This window comes from Pezoporus occidentalis, unplaced genomic scaffold, assembly GCF_034315485.1.
Source record: "Pezoporus occidentalis ecotype Australia unplaced genomic scaffold, CSIRO_AGI_Poc_V1 ctg15, whole genome shotgun sequence".
NCBI classification, from domain to species: Eukaryota; Metazoa; Chordata; class Aves; order Psittaciformes; family Psittacidae; genus Pezoporus; species Pezoporus occidentalis.
The window spans coordinates 10,571,319-10,587,063 of record NW_026913316.1 but is presented as its reverse complement, the minus strand read 5'-3'; the positions used below and the strand labels follow the sequence as shown (position 1 = coordinate 10,587,063).

Genomic DNA, 15,745 nt, shown 5'->3' with positions numbered 1-15,745 from the left:
TTCCCGTGAAATTATTCTAGTTATGTAAATCATCTCGGAGATTTCATGATTAAGCTAATGTTCTTCTATGACCTCCATAGTATGCATGAGTTAAGAGACAAACATTAATATATTATTACTTGACTAGGTGTGGTTTAGTAACCTCTACAGGAAAATCAAGGCAAAAAAGTAAGCTAGCATTTTCTCCTACCTGATCTCTTAGACTGTAGGTCTTCAAAGAACAGCCACAATGCTGCAGTAATTGACACTAGAAATTAAATGCTATTCCCTTTCTGAATGGAAATATGTGGTGCTATCACCAGTGCTGTTTGTCTAATGACATGGAAAATTAAGGGGTTTAACCACTTGATGTCTTTTAATAATGGCCTTTTCACAGCAGAGATGGCATTGATCTAGCTACAGAAATGGGAAGAATGCCAAAGAATGCCAGGACAGACAGGACCAATCCCATTTCTACAGTGAAAAGAGCACCTTGTAATAGTTTAAATATTAAAAATGGTTGAAATCGTAACATTAATGGTCGTTTTCAGAGAGGGAAAAATAAAATCTATAACGACACAAACAGCAAACTCTACAAATGCTCTTCCAGCCATAGCCCGTAATACTTCGGGAGTGTTCCCAAAAACTTCTCTAGTTCCAAGCACTTTCCCAGATGTATTAGTGACCAGTGTTCCCTCTGTGCTTGTGTCCATCATGCCACTATGCTTGACCTGCCTGCATGTCTCCTGGGATTCCCACTTCACTCAGTTTGGTCACCCTCCTGACTGGCTAGGCCAGTCTTTGTTGGAAAGCCATTTTGTTTTCTGGTGTACGCAGATCAAAGTGGTGCCGGGCAGCAACTTCCGAGGTGTGCTGGTGGGCGCCACAAGCAAATGGGAAGAGGCAGACTCAAGGCTCTGCTCTTCTCCTTTCACCATCGCTGAAGTAATAAAACATGTTGATCTCATGGAACTGAGGTTTCACAGTTTCACAGTATGCTAGAGGTTGGAAGGGACCTCAAAAGATCATCTAGTCCAATCCCCCTGCCGGAGCAGGAACACCTAGATAATGGCTATAGGTTGCTATATTTCAAAAGGTACACATCCTCTTTTGATAGTAGTGGTAGCCATTAATATAAAAAAATTATTTTCGAAAGATGCCTGCTGCCCCTGAACATAGTAGCACATTTCAAGGGGGGGGGGGGGGGGCAGCTGCATTCAGCGGAGGTCCCGGACCCCCGAATTTCATTTGGGCCAGAGGAGAGGTGTCACCTCCGAGGGGAGGATGGTGTCACCCCATGCTCTAAAACAGGAGTTCGGTCAGTGGGACGGTGTCCTGGGCTGAGGCGGAGAGTTCCCCCTTTAGGCCAGGCGCTGCCCCTGGGACTGGTCCGCAGCCCCGCAGCGGGCCGGGCTGGGAGGCAGCCAGGGCCGGAGCACGGGACAGCGCCAACGGGGCTGGCCTCTAGGCGGAAGGAAGGGCAAGCCCAGATCCGAGGGGCAGGGCCGCGGGCAGCGTTCCCGGGTGGGAGCCCCGCGGGGCATCGGGGAGCTGAGCGGTGCCCGCGTCCCTGGCCGTGGGTCCCCCCTGCCTGGCCAGGATCGGCGGACTCCACGTCGCGGCGGGGTTGTCATTCGGCTTTAAAGTGCAAAGGCTCGCTGCATGATTGGCTTTCTGTTTACAAGTGCAGATCGGGAGAAGGCTCACGTTTTCTTTCTCCGTGCCGTCTCCCCGCCTTGGAAGCTGCAAGGGCAACCCGAGAAGGAAGAAAGGGGAAAGAGGATTTCCCAGTTTCAGGGTTCATCCTGCAATTACCCTGTCGTTGCAGTACAAGGTGCGGCGTGTATCGAACATTACGAGCACGGGTCCATGCAAATGACACGGGCATGAAAGAGCCCTGGCAAGAATAAATCTGTCGATGTACAGATGTTCCCCATTAACATTACTGTTCAGCCTTGGTGGTTACGGTGGGAAGACACCGGATTAAAAATTCCCGTTGCCACCCCACCTCTCTTGAACCTCTCTCCCAACACCTCTTTGTCTTCGCTTAACTAGGCAGGATATAATATTCCCTTTTCCTCTCCTCTGCCTTATTGAGATGTCTGCGAGGCTTACTCTTTCAAATAGGAATGATATTGATCCCTCCTCCCCCTTCTGTCAATCCCGATTTGTCCACTTTTCCTGCTGAACAATTAAGAAAAGTACGGGCTGCGCAGTAAAACTTCGCACACACCCGGCCCCCGCGGGTCCCTGAAGTGGGTCCTGGCCTAGGGGGTAAGAAGACAGAGCAGGCAGGAAAGGGGCAAAAGCGGACAGCGCGGGGCTGCACACCGGGAAAGGCGTTCGGGACAGGGAGCTCGCTACCAGCGAGCCCAGCCTCAGGCTCCAATAGCTTCCCCACAGAGAGCGACGGCAGCCTGCGACTGACACCGGACGGGACGGGCGGGCGAGCGGGAGGCGCAGGAGGACGGAGAGGGTAACCGGTAGCAAGCGCTCCTGCACTGACCTGCCCGCTTGGAGGAAGCCCTGGTGTTGGACAGCCCAGGGCGAGCTGTGGACCGGGCCCCGGGGCGTTACAGGGAGCGGGTCCCTGGTGCCGGGTGCTGCCGCACCGCCTTCCCCTGACCCCCCTCCGGGGCGGGGGGGGGGGGGGGGGGCTGGCCCACGCAGCCCCCGGGGCATCCCCGGAGCTGCCGGCTCTGCCGCGCTGCCTCGGGGCCCCGAGTACAGCTGCACCCGGTGGGTGGCCAGGTGAGGTGCCCATCTCCTGCGCGCAGGGCTGGCGCTGGCGTCCCAGCCCGCCTCCTCACCCGGGAGGGAAACAAAGGCGGCAGGAGCGGCGGGGAGAGTTGCTGCAAGTTTAGCTCCTCTCGGTCGTGACTCGCAGAGATAAATGGCAGTTCAGAGGTGCGCGCAGTTAATCAACGCTACGGCTGCCTTACAGAGTGTGCAACCCGCAGATCATTAGGTTAAATGGAGGACATTCGTGTCCTTCCAGAATCAATGCAATTATTGTTGGCAACAAGGACAACTATCGGCGTGGAAGCACTAATTTTACTAACCTGTTATTAATTACGGTGTCCCCCACGCCCCAGACGCCGTTTATAACCCTCGGAAGCAAGCGGGTGCTGGCTGCTTCTGGTTTAAAACGGGAAAAGTTGGAAGCGGAGTGCCTGGCCGCCTTGGAAAGTGTTAACCGGTGGGGCAGCGTGCGGCCGGCGGAGCTGCTCGCACGCACGTCACTCTGGTGCAGCGCGGGGGTAGCGAGGCGGCGGTGCCGAGGGACCGGCTGCTCCGCACCGGTGCTGCGCACCCGGACATGCCCACCGCGGCCCCCCGGATTCCCCGCCACGGCAGCCGGCGCGGGCGGGAGGAGAGGAGCTCTGCCATGGCACCGCCAGCGCGACGAGGCTTTAGCTGGAGCCTGGCGTGATCGCAGGTAAACATTTTATTCTTGTTTTGGTGGTGCTGCTTGTGTGTGTGTCTCTATGGAAGCGGGGGGGTGGGTGGGAGCGGTGGGGTTTATGAGCCCCCCCCTCCCTTCTTCAGAGCCTGCTTTAGCAGCTGAAAACGAACTGCTGGAGGGAAGAGAAACTACCTGTGATGAATCACTTGGCTTTGTGCAATCTTTACCTAGGACAGAGGGCAATGTATTTTACCATATGTGCGTTATATCTTGGGAAGGGGGTGTGGATATGATGTTCAGCGAGCGCTAAGGTAAGGCATCGAGTCAAACTTTCTGGATTTTTAAGGCAAACTTTCAAAGGCACAGAATGTGACCTTGCGAGTAGGAAAGTTTGATCTCCGCAGGGCAGCGTGTTCCAGCTGTCCGCTGCCAGAGTGCCCAAAGGCTTGAAGTGCCCGCGGCTCCGCGGCGCTGGGGTACCGCAGCTGGGACGGGAAGCCCTGGACGGGCTTTGCTTGGCTAGTGAGAGCGCTGTCGCTGCAACGAGCAGGTAAAGGCGTTTGTAGGGTCCTCCGATCCGTGCGGCAGCTGCCTGGGGCGCAGCGATTGCTTCCATTGGGGAAAAGTTTTGTGTGTGAGCATGTGTGTGTGAGAGAGGGAGAGCATGTGTTGGCTCTAGTTCTTAAGTTGGAAAGTTAATAAATACAAAGAACAGAATGAGTATGTGAGGCCTTTCTGCCTTAATCTAGATTGTTTGCCAAGGGGACTGGAGATTTGCAAAATGAGAGCATTTAAAAGGGGTAGCTTTGAAGTACTGTTTTTACGAGTGGCTGTAATCGAGGCTAATTAATTAGCGGCGCCTCCTTATGCAACTGTCCGGTTTGTCACCACAGCTCCGTCGGCCACAGCGGGGCTCCGCGGGTCGGCAGCAGGAGCTCGCTGTCCCTCCACTCGGAGTGCGGGAAATGTGATTGCACCTCAGATGGGCTCAGGAAAAGAAAAAAACCCACAGTCGTATTTACTGTCGATAGCGACTTTGCGGGAGCTAATCTACTTGAAAATGTTGCAGGCTGCCTTCGGTTCCATGTCACATCCCAAATGGGCAACATGTAGAGCTTCACAGCGTTTGTCAGGCGGTGTCAAGGTTGCTTTAAATCTGGAAGGTGAAAACAAAGCCAAGCAGACTGCATGAGCTCGCTAAAGTCTGTATAGCCCATAAGCAAATTCCGTCGCTGAAACGTTTCCAGGAGTGGCAATAACTCCTCCAAAAGAGAAGGCGATGAAAACGCAGATAGTAAAAGTGTAGCTGCATAAACTTCCTCCAGATCAGGTCCCTGAAGACGTCCATCAAAGCCTTAGTCCCGAAGAGGCTCTCGGGTTTACCTGCTGTGGCCTGCTCCAGCACCGCAGCGTTTCCTCCTCGTTCTATGCTTTTGTGATAGAACTTGCGTGAACGTTGGCTTCAGGTTCTGGGAGAAGAGAAACCTAACACGCTGCGATAGGCTTGGTTGGGCTTTAGCTGTAAAATACCTGCTTGCCAGGGTGTGCAGGCTGGCCCTCGCAGGATGGGAACTCTCCCTATTGATAGCGGTGGGTTTCCTCTCTAAAACTTTGGAGAAAGCAAATTGATACAGGAGAGGGGCTTTGGCAAGGATCAATTTTTATTGCATAGCAAAGACTTGCATTTTCCAAATGCTTAAGGATATAGCCCACAGCATTAAGCGTGGATTTGAACAGTGGTACGTTGTTTATGTGTGGGAACCACAAGGGTTGTTTTGAATCATTGTGGGGCTTACTGTGTGTTTGTACTGGCACTAAAAATTCAGTATGAAATACAGTTGTGTGGAATTTCTTATCAACAAGGGGCCATTATTTGTAGATTGTAAGTGAAACAGGACTTAAATGCAGGAGGAAGATGTAATGTCAGCTTTTAGCGTTTAAAGTTATGAAGTGTTTAAGGTTATTAAGCTTTCCTCTTGTTTTGTTTTGATGGGCTTTTTTTAATGACTGCTTTCTAGGGAATACAGATTGGAACTGACACAAAGCTGACCAGGGGTAAAGTAATAGAGCAGGCAGTCTGCAAAGAAAAATGACAAATAATTATCATGATTAATACAGGAAAGTTCAGAGCAAAAATGGGCACCGGAGTATTTGCATGGCACAGTGAAAGACAACTGGGATATAAAAATAGACAAGGGCTATAAATATTGAATTTCACCTTGTATTTTAAAGTTTAATAGACTCATCTAAATATCAAAACCTGGAGTGTTCTGTGGGCCACTGCGGAGTTGACATCTGCGGTATTATCAAAAGAGGGAAGGAAAAGAAGGAGGGGGGGGGTGGGAAACAAACCACACCACCGGGACATCTTCCAAACTGTAGCCTGGAAAACTGGAAGGACTTCTCAAGGCACTGCTCTAGCACTGCCAGCTAATTATAGTGCTTTACACCGAGCTGCTCTTGAGATAAGAGCAACTGTTCTCTCTCCTAGCACCGGTGAGTTATACTCTAGGGCTTAAATATCCCCCCACTGCCTCTTACTTCCCCCCCCCCGCCCCGTCAGCGCACTCCGTGGGGGAGGCAGAGGAAGCAGCACCAGAGGCTTCGTGCAGACCTTTGTGCAAACACTGGGTGCCTTTTCTTCCCAAACAATACCACAGCCCCTCAGCACCTCGCAGAGGAGGAAGCCTGTCGTAGAGAGTAACTAAAAGTATCGTTGTATCCTGGCAGCATCGGGGAAGCACGAGGAATAAAAGAGCGTTTCTGTCAAAGAAACCCAGTGGCTAAGTTAGTAATATTCCCTGAAAAAAAAAACCAAAAAATACTAGCATTTCAGGTGAGGAAAGAAAAAGCACTTTCTTCCCCTGAAAAAAAAAATCAATGCAGAATTCCAAACCGATTATTTATGTCACTTGATTCCCTTTTTCTATACGTTTCTCCCGGCTACAGATAGTGAGCTGTCAGGATAATTTGCATGTAGTGTATCTGATATCTTTTATTTGCAAACACTCCAAAGCGCCATAAAACGCTGCTCGTTGTAGTCTAACTCAATCCGAGAACTAGTATTTTCATCTGTAAATTAAAGCAATTACGCAGCAGATATTATATTATGTGTACTGTGGTCTCCAGATAGTCATCAATCACCCTCAATCGAGCTGTCAGTGTGGGCAGATTCGTTTCTGGGAGGCAGTCTTCCAGCTGGGGAGAAGAAGAGAACATCATCATTAATTAGAGTGTGACCCTGGGGCTATTCACATGTCTGAACCCAGGAATCTCTCTGAGCAAGTCTGCACACCACGGAGCAGCATTCAACTGCACCAGCAGCCCGGCTTCAGCCTCGGAGCTGACTCCGGAGCTTCCTCCACCCGCCCGACTGCTGACTACTCGCCCTGGCCCGGAGGTAGCTGGCCGTTGCGGGGAGATTCTGGGGCCGCCGGACGGCGGAGGTGGCCGAAGGGCCCCAGCGTCTTCCTCCGACGGCCGCTACACGGAGCCTGCCCCGCTCCTGGTGGGATACTGTCTGCCTGGGGCAGGGGCTTCCTCAACACCCAAAATATAGGAAGGCTGCTGGCAGCGGCGGTGTGTGTTGGGAAGGAGAAGGGGGTGATGGAGGTGAGACCCTTTTTCAGCCCTTCTTTCTCTCAGGGAATCCCGGGGAAGTACCGAACCACCAAGGAAGAGGTGGATGCTCTTGGGTGAGAGACAACAGTTGGCACCTTTGAGGTGTACTCCCTCCACTCTCCCTCTCCTCAGTCCAGCTGTGCGCACCTCTGAGGCTAGGCAGGCTGGCTAGGGCCCTCGCCCAGCCAAAGGTTGGCTTTTCCAGCAGGGCTTTGCGATGGGATCAAAGCAGTTCTAACGTGAAAAGTCACGTCCTTTCAATCATTCCCCGGAATACGCTTGTAGGGTTTCCTACCTGTAATCACACGTCGGGAATAAAAGCCTAAAAGCAAAGCAAGGATTGCCATGTCATGTGCTTTATTGTCAGCGGTAGCGCTAATTTTAACTGTTGATTAAATCTTAAATGAAGACTCAGTCGTGTGTCCCTTCATATGTCTTGTTTATAATTGAGACTAATTATTACTGTGGGGTGGGAAGAAACAGCTGCTCATTAATTAATTTCTAATTAAAAGTGCTTACCAGCCCTTCAGTGACTAAGGAGGGTGGGGGAAATCTTAGCTAATACAACATTGATCCTTCAGATTAAACCCAGTCCTTCCCTTCCCCGCAGAAATCCATGGAGATGCTGAAGGCAGCCTGCGACAGAGAGCTTTCCAAACTTTCGCTCCTGTTAGGAAAGGTTTCTCTCCTGTTAAGAGGGATGCCGAGACTCTTTTCCACGCCAGGGGAAAGGGTCCCGAAAATGAATGTTAAACTTCCAGGCAGGTTAATCTGAATAGGTTTTGCGTGACGTCAGAGGCTCGGCTCTTTTAAAACAACGTGCTTCTGAACTGATGTATTTTCATCGCTTTTGTCTCCCCCCCTCTTCCCCCTTTTATTTTTCCGTGAGTGCAAACTAAGTATTTCTGCCGTCATGTTTGACGGAGCCCATGAGTAACAACAATTTTTGTTTCGTAGGTGTAGAGGGGAAGGTGCTAAAATCACTGTGCATCTTTTTTATTGCTAGTTTTCCCCCTTCTGTTAAAAAAAAAAAAAAAGGAAAGGAAAAGAAATTTTAACATTTCATGTAAATAAATTAAATGTGGTTTTCTGCTTCGTCCTATAAGCATCTAGGGACCTGTGGTTACTAATCAATTGGTACAACAGAGCAGAGCCAGGCTGCAATAGCGTGCAGATCAGACGTCTCGCCTTGTTTCTAGATAACCGGGAGCCTCTGTACCATGTCATATCCTCAGTTTGGCTATCCTTACTCCTCTGCACCCCAGGTAAGAATGTTTTGCCTGACAGCGGGAACTGATTAAATCTCAGCCCTTGCTGATGACTTCCGCCGGGGCTTAGGGCGCAGCGGTCCTCCCCAGGGTTGCGGGAGCGGTATCCTCGCCGGGAAGGAACACGCGTGATTTCGGGTTTTAAGGGGTGATAATGAAAAGGGGGAAGGGTTATAAAGGTGCGAATAGTGAGCAGAGAAGCTACAGATATCCCCCTCCCCCTGGACCCCAGCGCTGTTTTTCTCTTTCCCGATTAAATACACAGTTTACCAATTAAACACTGAAGTGCTGAGGTCCGGACCGTGGGAGCATAATGGAATATTCTAAACCAGCAGGTTAATAACAGATGCGTGCGTGGCTGCTACAAACTCGCAGTCAAAATAAATATGCATGAGTTATTTGGGGGGTGGGGAAAGGTTAAAAAACGCAGATGGGAAGCGTGCTGCAAGGGGAAAAAAAAAATGGTGTAAACCCAGCCTTGCGAGAGCGCACCAAAAAAGTTAGGTGTTTTTTTCAATGCAAAGGGCTGGAGCGACGTGGTACAGAGGATTAAACGCCCAGAGCCATGGGGAGGGTGGTGGTGGTTGTTGTTGGGGGTAGACTGGTAAACTACTTGCATCTCTGCAACCTCCAGTTTATGCTGATGGAAGTAAAACGCGGAAGGGGGGGGGGGGGGAGGCAGGGGGGGTGACACCCCAAAGGTGAGACCTGATAAGAAATAACAAATATAAACCCGAACTCGGTTATTTTGGGCAGTCGTCCCCTGTCGTCGTCCCCTTCCCCAACTCCCCGCCCGCGCCCAGCGCCGCTCTCTTTCCCTCCAGTTCCTGATGAGCACCAACTCCTTGACGACGTGCTGCGAGTCCAGCGGCCGGACGCTGGCCGAAAGCGGGGCGGCGGCGCCCGCCCAGGCGCCGGTGTACTGTCCGGTTTACGAGAGTCGCCTGCTCGCCACCGCCCGGCACGAACTCAGCTCCGCCGCCGCCTTGGGGGTCTACGGCGGCCCCTACGCCGGGCCCCAGGGATATGGAAACTACGTGACCTACGGCACCGAGGCTCCCGCCTTCTACTCCTTGGTAAGTCGCCCCTGCGGCACCGCCGACAGACAGTCCTCATCGCGCATCCCCGCTTCCCCGGGAGCGGTGGCCGGTACCCTTCCGTGGTGGGGGCAGCCCCAGGCGTTTCTTCTCCTCCTCCTCTTCCTCCCCCTTCCCCGCAACATCCCGCTCCCGCCGACCGGCGCTGCCAACCCCGCGGTCATTAATTATTCAAGCCCTGCGCGGATCTCACGATATCGCAATTAAAAGTCGTGCCTGACCCTGGCGGTGGCGGCCGAGTGTGGAGGGACCGCCCGGGAGGGTAGTTTGGGTGGTGGGGGTGGTCTCAGACCCCGGATAGTCAAAAAATGATGCACTCATCCCAGCCAGCCTTAGGGGGTTTCCCCCCTTTTCTTTTCCTAGCACCTTAGCAGCGCGAGTTAATCTATTGATCTCGCTGCTCGCCGCGGCCGGAGGGCCTTCGGAAAGGTCCTTCCCCCACTCCCCCCTTTCCCCTATATCCTCCCAGTGACTCCGGGCGGGGGGGCCGGTCGGTCACTGCGGCGGGGGCTGAGGGCGGCGGCGCGGCGTCTCTTACAGAACAGTTTGGAGACGAAAGACGGGAGCGGGTCTGCGCATGCGGGCATCACCCCGGCGGCTGCCTACTACCCCTACGATCACACCCTCAGCCAGTACCAGTACGACAGGTAAGCAGCCCATCCTCCTGCCCACTCCCCGTCCCCGCCCGCCCCGCCGCGGACCTCCCTTCCCGCAGCCCGGCATCCCCCTCCCGCCCCTGCGTGCCGCCTCCGAAGAGCCCCTTTCCCGCAGGGACGCAGGCGCGGGATCACCGGTCCCTCTCCACGGCAGTGGACTTGGTAATTATCTTTTCCCTGCGCGGAGACAGGCTTAGGCGCCTGGGCATCCCCGGTGCGTGTGTTAGTTTTGAACCAGCACAAACCCACGTACACACCGTTCGAGGCTCGGAGGCCCATTGGGTGCCGATGACCTTTCCTGGAGGATGTGCATTAAATATTCAGTCACAGCCCAGTGTCATCTGTGCTAGGTTCCTACAATTTCAGGAACAAAAGGGTAGGAGAGATTACCAATAAAAGGAGTAGGGGGAAATATATTTCTATTAACAGTTACACCCTGGGGTCACCCAGATATATTCCGCTTGGGAAGGAGTGATCAAACCGCAGGAAAGTGGGATTTCTGTGTGTTTGTAAGCTGCTAGGATTTCCCTGCTGCCTCAAACGTTGTCATTGACTTCACCATCAATAAAGGCAAGGTGCTTTACCACCTCCTGCCACCACCACCACCGCCATGGCACAGTGGGGATTTGCATGGCCCTGTGCTGCTGTTAGCTGAGCCCTTCCTCGGCCTGAATTCTCGAGGCAAGTTGCCCTCTTAAACCTGAGCTGCTCTCGCCAATTTCCCCCCTTTCTGGTCCATCCACCTCAGGGAATTCCCTAGGCAAGCAGACAGTGCCGGGGCCCTGGGACCCTGCATCAGACATGGCCAGAGGGAAAGTGGGGGGTGAGGGCTTCGTGTCATGCTGCGGGTTTGCCCCTTGTGTCTGCAGGTACGGCACGATGGATGGCGGGACGCGGCGGAAGAACGCCACCCGGGAGACAACCAGCACGCTGAAGGCCTGGCTGCAGGAACACCGCAAGAACCCCTACCCCACCAAGGGCGAGAAGATTATGCTGGCCATCATCACGAAGATGACCCTCACCCAGGTCTCCACCTGGTTCGCCAATGCCCGCCGGCGGCTCAAGAAAGAGAACAAGATGACTTGGCCCCCACGGAACAAGTGTTCCGACGAGAAGCGGCCCTACGAGGAAGAGGAGGAGGAGGAGGAAGAGGGCTCTCAGGAAGAGGCGATGAAGAGCGGGAAAGCCGAGGGTATCCTGCCCAAACCAGGCACTTAAGGCCTCGGCCGCCCGCTCGCCCCCGGGGCGGGCCTGGCCCCGCTGCTGGGGGCGGCCGCGGGCAGCGCGGCGCCGGCAGTGACCGTGTGTCTTGTTTTTGCTGTCCCTTCCCCTGCCCCCACCCCGCAGAGCCCACGGGCAAGGAGGAGAAGGATCTGGAGCTCAGCGACCTGGAGGACCTGGACGCCGCCGAGTCGGAGAGCTCTGAGTGCGAGCTGAGGCGGCCCTTTCCGCTCCCGCACCCACTCCCTGGCGGCAGCCACCCGCCGCGGGCCGCGGAGCCCCCAGCCAAGATGCCGCAGCCGCCGGCCGCCGCCGGGGAGGAAGAGGAGGAAGAAGAGGCGGCAGCGGGGCGGGCGCGGAGCTGCCTGAAGCCGGCGGCGGAAGAGTGCGGCCCCGACCCACTCGGCGCTAGGCAGCGCGGCTGCGAGTCCAAAATGTGCTTCCAGCAGGGGCAGCAGCTGCTGGAGGCGAAGCCCAGGATTTGGTCCCTGGCGCACACCGCCACCTCTCTCAACCAGGCCGAGTACCCCTCCTGCATGCTGAAGCGGCCCGGGGGGTCGGGCACCGCCGCCGCCGTCTCCGCCCCGGTCAGTGTCATCGACAGGCACCAGGATTCGCCGGTCACCAACCTCAGGAACTGGGTGGACGGGGTGTTTCACGACCCTCTGTTCAGGCACAGTACTTTGAACCAAGCCCTGAGCAGCACGACAGTATCCTGGGCCACCACCAAAGGAGCCATCCTGGAAACAGGCGCCTTGGGACGCGCGGTGGGGAACGGCGCCAATGTGCTCAAGGGACAGCTCTCAAACCTGGCCCACCATGACTCAAACAAAGAGTTTCTGGCCTTTCCCAAATCAGGAAGCAAAATGTTTTGTTCCTAACAAGCCCGCCGAGGGCTGGAGGACTTTGGAGCGCTTGAAGAGTCAGCTACACTGAAATGAGACTTGCAAGAGTTTAAATTTAAATATAAAACTTGTTTTCTTCTTTATTATTTTTTTTTTTAACCGAGGATTTAAAGTTCAGTTTGCTCAGTTCAACGGACAGACTTTGGTCATTGCTGTTCTGAAGAATTTCTCCTGGCTGCGACTTTAAGGGATCAATGTCGTGAAAGTAATTTAATTCCATGTCCAAAAAGCACGTGCTATAGCGTAGACCTACTTTTAAAAGTTTACATCCGAAAGTTTACAAACGGGAAATTTTAATTCAGATTTAATTTAAGGCATGCCAACATTAGTTATAAAGACTTTCCGAGAGTTTTTCCTCCTGATTTCCTTGTTAGCATATAATTCACAAACAGCACTTCTACTAAGTTTACACCTGCTGCACAAATTTATCTTGAGAAAAGAAAAAAAAAAATATGTTAAAAGGTATGTTCACTCCAATAAATTGTCTGTTTCAGAGGTAACACAAGTGGTGGCGTTTTGCACTGGGCAACAAAACATCTTTTAGGGATCAAAATTCCACTTCGGAGCCGGGCCCGGTAATTCCAAGGACTGCAGGGAGAGTGCTACAGCGTTGCACTGTCGCTGTAGCAAGGATCCGCGGGAGGCATGCTTGGATTCTCCGCGCTTTACCGCGGAGTGCTGAGCCCCGGCAGCCACCCGGGCAGGTGGGGTGAGAGGGAGAGGCGGGGGGAGCAATTGCTTCACATGGAAAATTTGCTCTTTTAAAGAACCGTTTTAGCTTCCCGGCTCCTCCGCCCGTATGGGGAGTCGCTGATCCGCCATGAATATTTCAGCACTTCAGGACAGATGCTTTACCGTTTTGACATTAAATAGAGTGCAGCCAACAACGAGGGGGGCGGGGGATAGCGCTCTCGACGTGTGATTCAGGAGCATTCGCAGCCCATCCACCACACAGATACCGGGCGTATAAATTACATCCCTTCTTTCCCCAGAAACAGGAACAAACTTTGCTGATCCTTGGATCGGGAAAGGGGGAGAACTGCTGGAAAAACAAACTGCGAGGCATTAGCAGACCCCGCCTTAACTAGGCCGCTCTAACCCCCACGGAGCTGCTGTGCCCGGCGCCGCGGGGGTAAACAGAAAGAGCCCCAGTGACCGAGCTGACACTGGGCAAGCAGAAGAGACTTTCTTAACCCCAAGCCTCCTCGCCAAACCCGCTTCTGTGGCTCCCTTCCCCCCCCCCCCCCCCCCCCCCCCCCCGAAATAAATAAATAAGAATACAATGCGGAATATATATATGCAAAAATAAACGTAACCGAGACAGCACCCAGCCAAAATATAGCCCACTCCAGCTCACAAAGTTTGTAGTGAGAGCTGTTAGTGCAAGGACTGAATAAGGGAATCCGGGTGCGGAGATCAGATCAAGCCCTTCCCCTCTCTGGGAGCAGCAGTAATTGGATTGTATCCAGTCATATTCCCTGTCATTGTATTGACTTTCGCTCTCTTGGATGATATTATCGAGATCACTGAACCCCTCTGCTGATCTGGCTGTCAAAAGGCTCAGACAAGAGCCCCCGGCCTGGAAAACGTGCATCAGCCGAGATAATTTGAAGTGAAATTTTCATTTTGACAGTAAACCCCTCAATTTCTAAAGGCTCTGCTCCCGGACAGCTCGGTGGCAGGGGGAGGCTTTACAGAAAGCCCATGTCTTAAACTGAAAAGGGCAAAAGAACTCGAATTAGTTGTAATAGATAAAAGGGCAAAAATAAAGAGTCAAGGGTACTTGACAGTAATAGCGAAAGTGGAGTCTCCGGGGAGCTGCGATCTCAGCTAAAGGCTGGGCCGGCAGGAATTTTAATGCAGCCGGGGCGGCCGGCAAGCTTCGTCTCTGAAACCCTTTAGACAAAGCAAATTATTTTCTCAGCCAAACTGAGGAGGTGGGGATGAAGGAGGAGAGGAAGAGGGAAGGGAGGAAAGGCGAGTGTTCAGCCTGCCCTCATTGGCGGAGGCAGGCGGGATCGGGGGAAAAATCCCACCGCCTTCTGCGATGGTGGTTTTAAGGCTGGGAGGTTTGCGTGTGCAAGCCTCTCTGCGTGTGCAAGTGTCCGGCGGGGACATCAGATCTCCCTCTGGCTGGGCTTCGGCTTCCATGCGATAGAGGCTATGGGGGTGGGAGAGGCTTCGTCCTCGCTGCCCCCCGTGCAACAGCCGAGTGTGTGTGAGTGTGCGAGGGCCTTAGACGTGTCCCGTGCTGGCGGAGCGCCGCGTCCCCCCCGCCGTCACAACCCGTCATTGCGACGTGATGTGGTCAGCTCGTCATTTGGGAAGCAGCCCCCGCCCCTCTCCCTAGGGATTAAATGAAGGTGGTAACACTGAGGGCAAAACACAGCCACGCTGAAATACCAGCAGCCAAAGGGACAGCGGGTTAAACGTTTACCCTTTCATTTCCCCGTCACCGCCGTTATAAAGTAAGTTTGAGCAAGTCGATGCCCGTTGCACCATCGAAGCAGATCGATTGCCTCCGGGCTGTGGCCGCGGCCGCGCAGCACCGGGTCGGAGGCGGGTACGTGCCCGCGGCAACGCATCTCAGCTCCTGGGGTGGGACCGTGCTCATCAGGGGGAAGGAAAAATGGTTCTTGCTTTGGTACACGAACCTTATCTTTGGATCAGCTGTCAGATGCAGTGGCTTTTCAAAAAGGTTGCTTTTCTTTTTTTTTTTTTTTTTTTTAAGTGTGAACAAAAGAGTGTGAGAAATTAATTTTGCCATTTGAGTCAATAGCACAAGTCAAAGATCAGGTTCAGCTGCTTTAGAGGAGGCTACGGGGCTGAAAGGGAAAGCCGGGCAGCTCCTATGGCTGTGCAAAGCAGAAATATAAAGGCTGACTGAGAAAGAAAGAAGGGGGGGGAGGTGGAAATCATAGAGAAACGGCTTGAAACTGAGAGACTCTAAATCATTCAGCCATGGCAAATTCAAACACACAAAGGAGGGGATGCTAAATTAACAGTGCTTTTTACATAGAGCCCAAATAAAACTGTAATCAGCGACGCGTTACTTTTCATTAAGCGAGTTTGACAGGAGCATATTCAGCCTCGACAAGGGAACAGGAGCGAAGAAATATACGGCTCTCCCAGCCCGAGTCATAAGATAATTCCTTAAGCTCCATTAACAACTCTTAGCCGCAGGAAATGGGCTCCCTGAAAACATCTCCAAATCTAAAAGCTTTATCGACCTCTCAAACCTCTGCTGATGGTTCTATTTTTTTAAAAAAAAACTTAAGAGGCGAGACGTCCAGCAAGGTAATAGACTTTGACACAACACCTTCTTAACTAGAGAGAGAGAGGCAGGCAAAACGAGACCTTAAATGATATTTAAAAGGCAGCCAATTAAGATTTAAAATGATTGTCTCCTGAGATTATGCATGCGATTTATGTCATCTACTTTTTTTCCCAGGCATGCATGCAAAATTGCAATGGGACATACTGCCTGTTCCTTAAATAATAATAATAATAATAGTAATAATAATAACAGTAAGAAAAACCACTAGCAATTAACAATCTGCAACTATCCCATATAACTGTAAGTGCTATACTA

The 15,745-nt window shown here is 52.7% G+C and overlaps 1 protein-coding gene across 4 annotated transcripts; it reads left to right on the top strand.

Moving 5' to 3' along the window:
• The first annotated feature begins 2,662 nt into the window (after positions 1 to 2,662).
• On the top strand, positions 2,663 to 12,674 carry IRX4 (iroquois homeobox 4). Of its 4 annotated transcripts, none has more exons than XM_062611024.1 (6): positions 2,663 to 3,418; positions 8,206 to 8,271; positions 9,099 to 9,350; positions 9,912 to 10,018; positions 10,897 to 11,219; positions 11,375 to 12,674. In XM_062611024.1, exons 2-6 carry the CDS (start codon positions 8,227 to 8,229, stop codon positions 12,127 to 12,129), a joined length of 1,482 nt encoding a protein of 493 aa, XP_062467008.1. In that variant the 5' UTR covers positions 2,663 to 3,418; positions 8,206 to 8,226; the 3' UTR covers positions 12,130 to 12,674. The 4 variants fall into 4 exon arrangements, with proteins under 4 accessions (XP_062467008.1, XP_062467004.1, XP_062467005.1 ...); XM_062611020.1 differs by having other exon boundaries at positions 8,113 to 8,271; XM_062611021.1 differs by having other exon boundaries at positions 6,515 to 8,271.
• Positions 12,675 to 15,745: the final 3,071 nt, after the last annotated feature.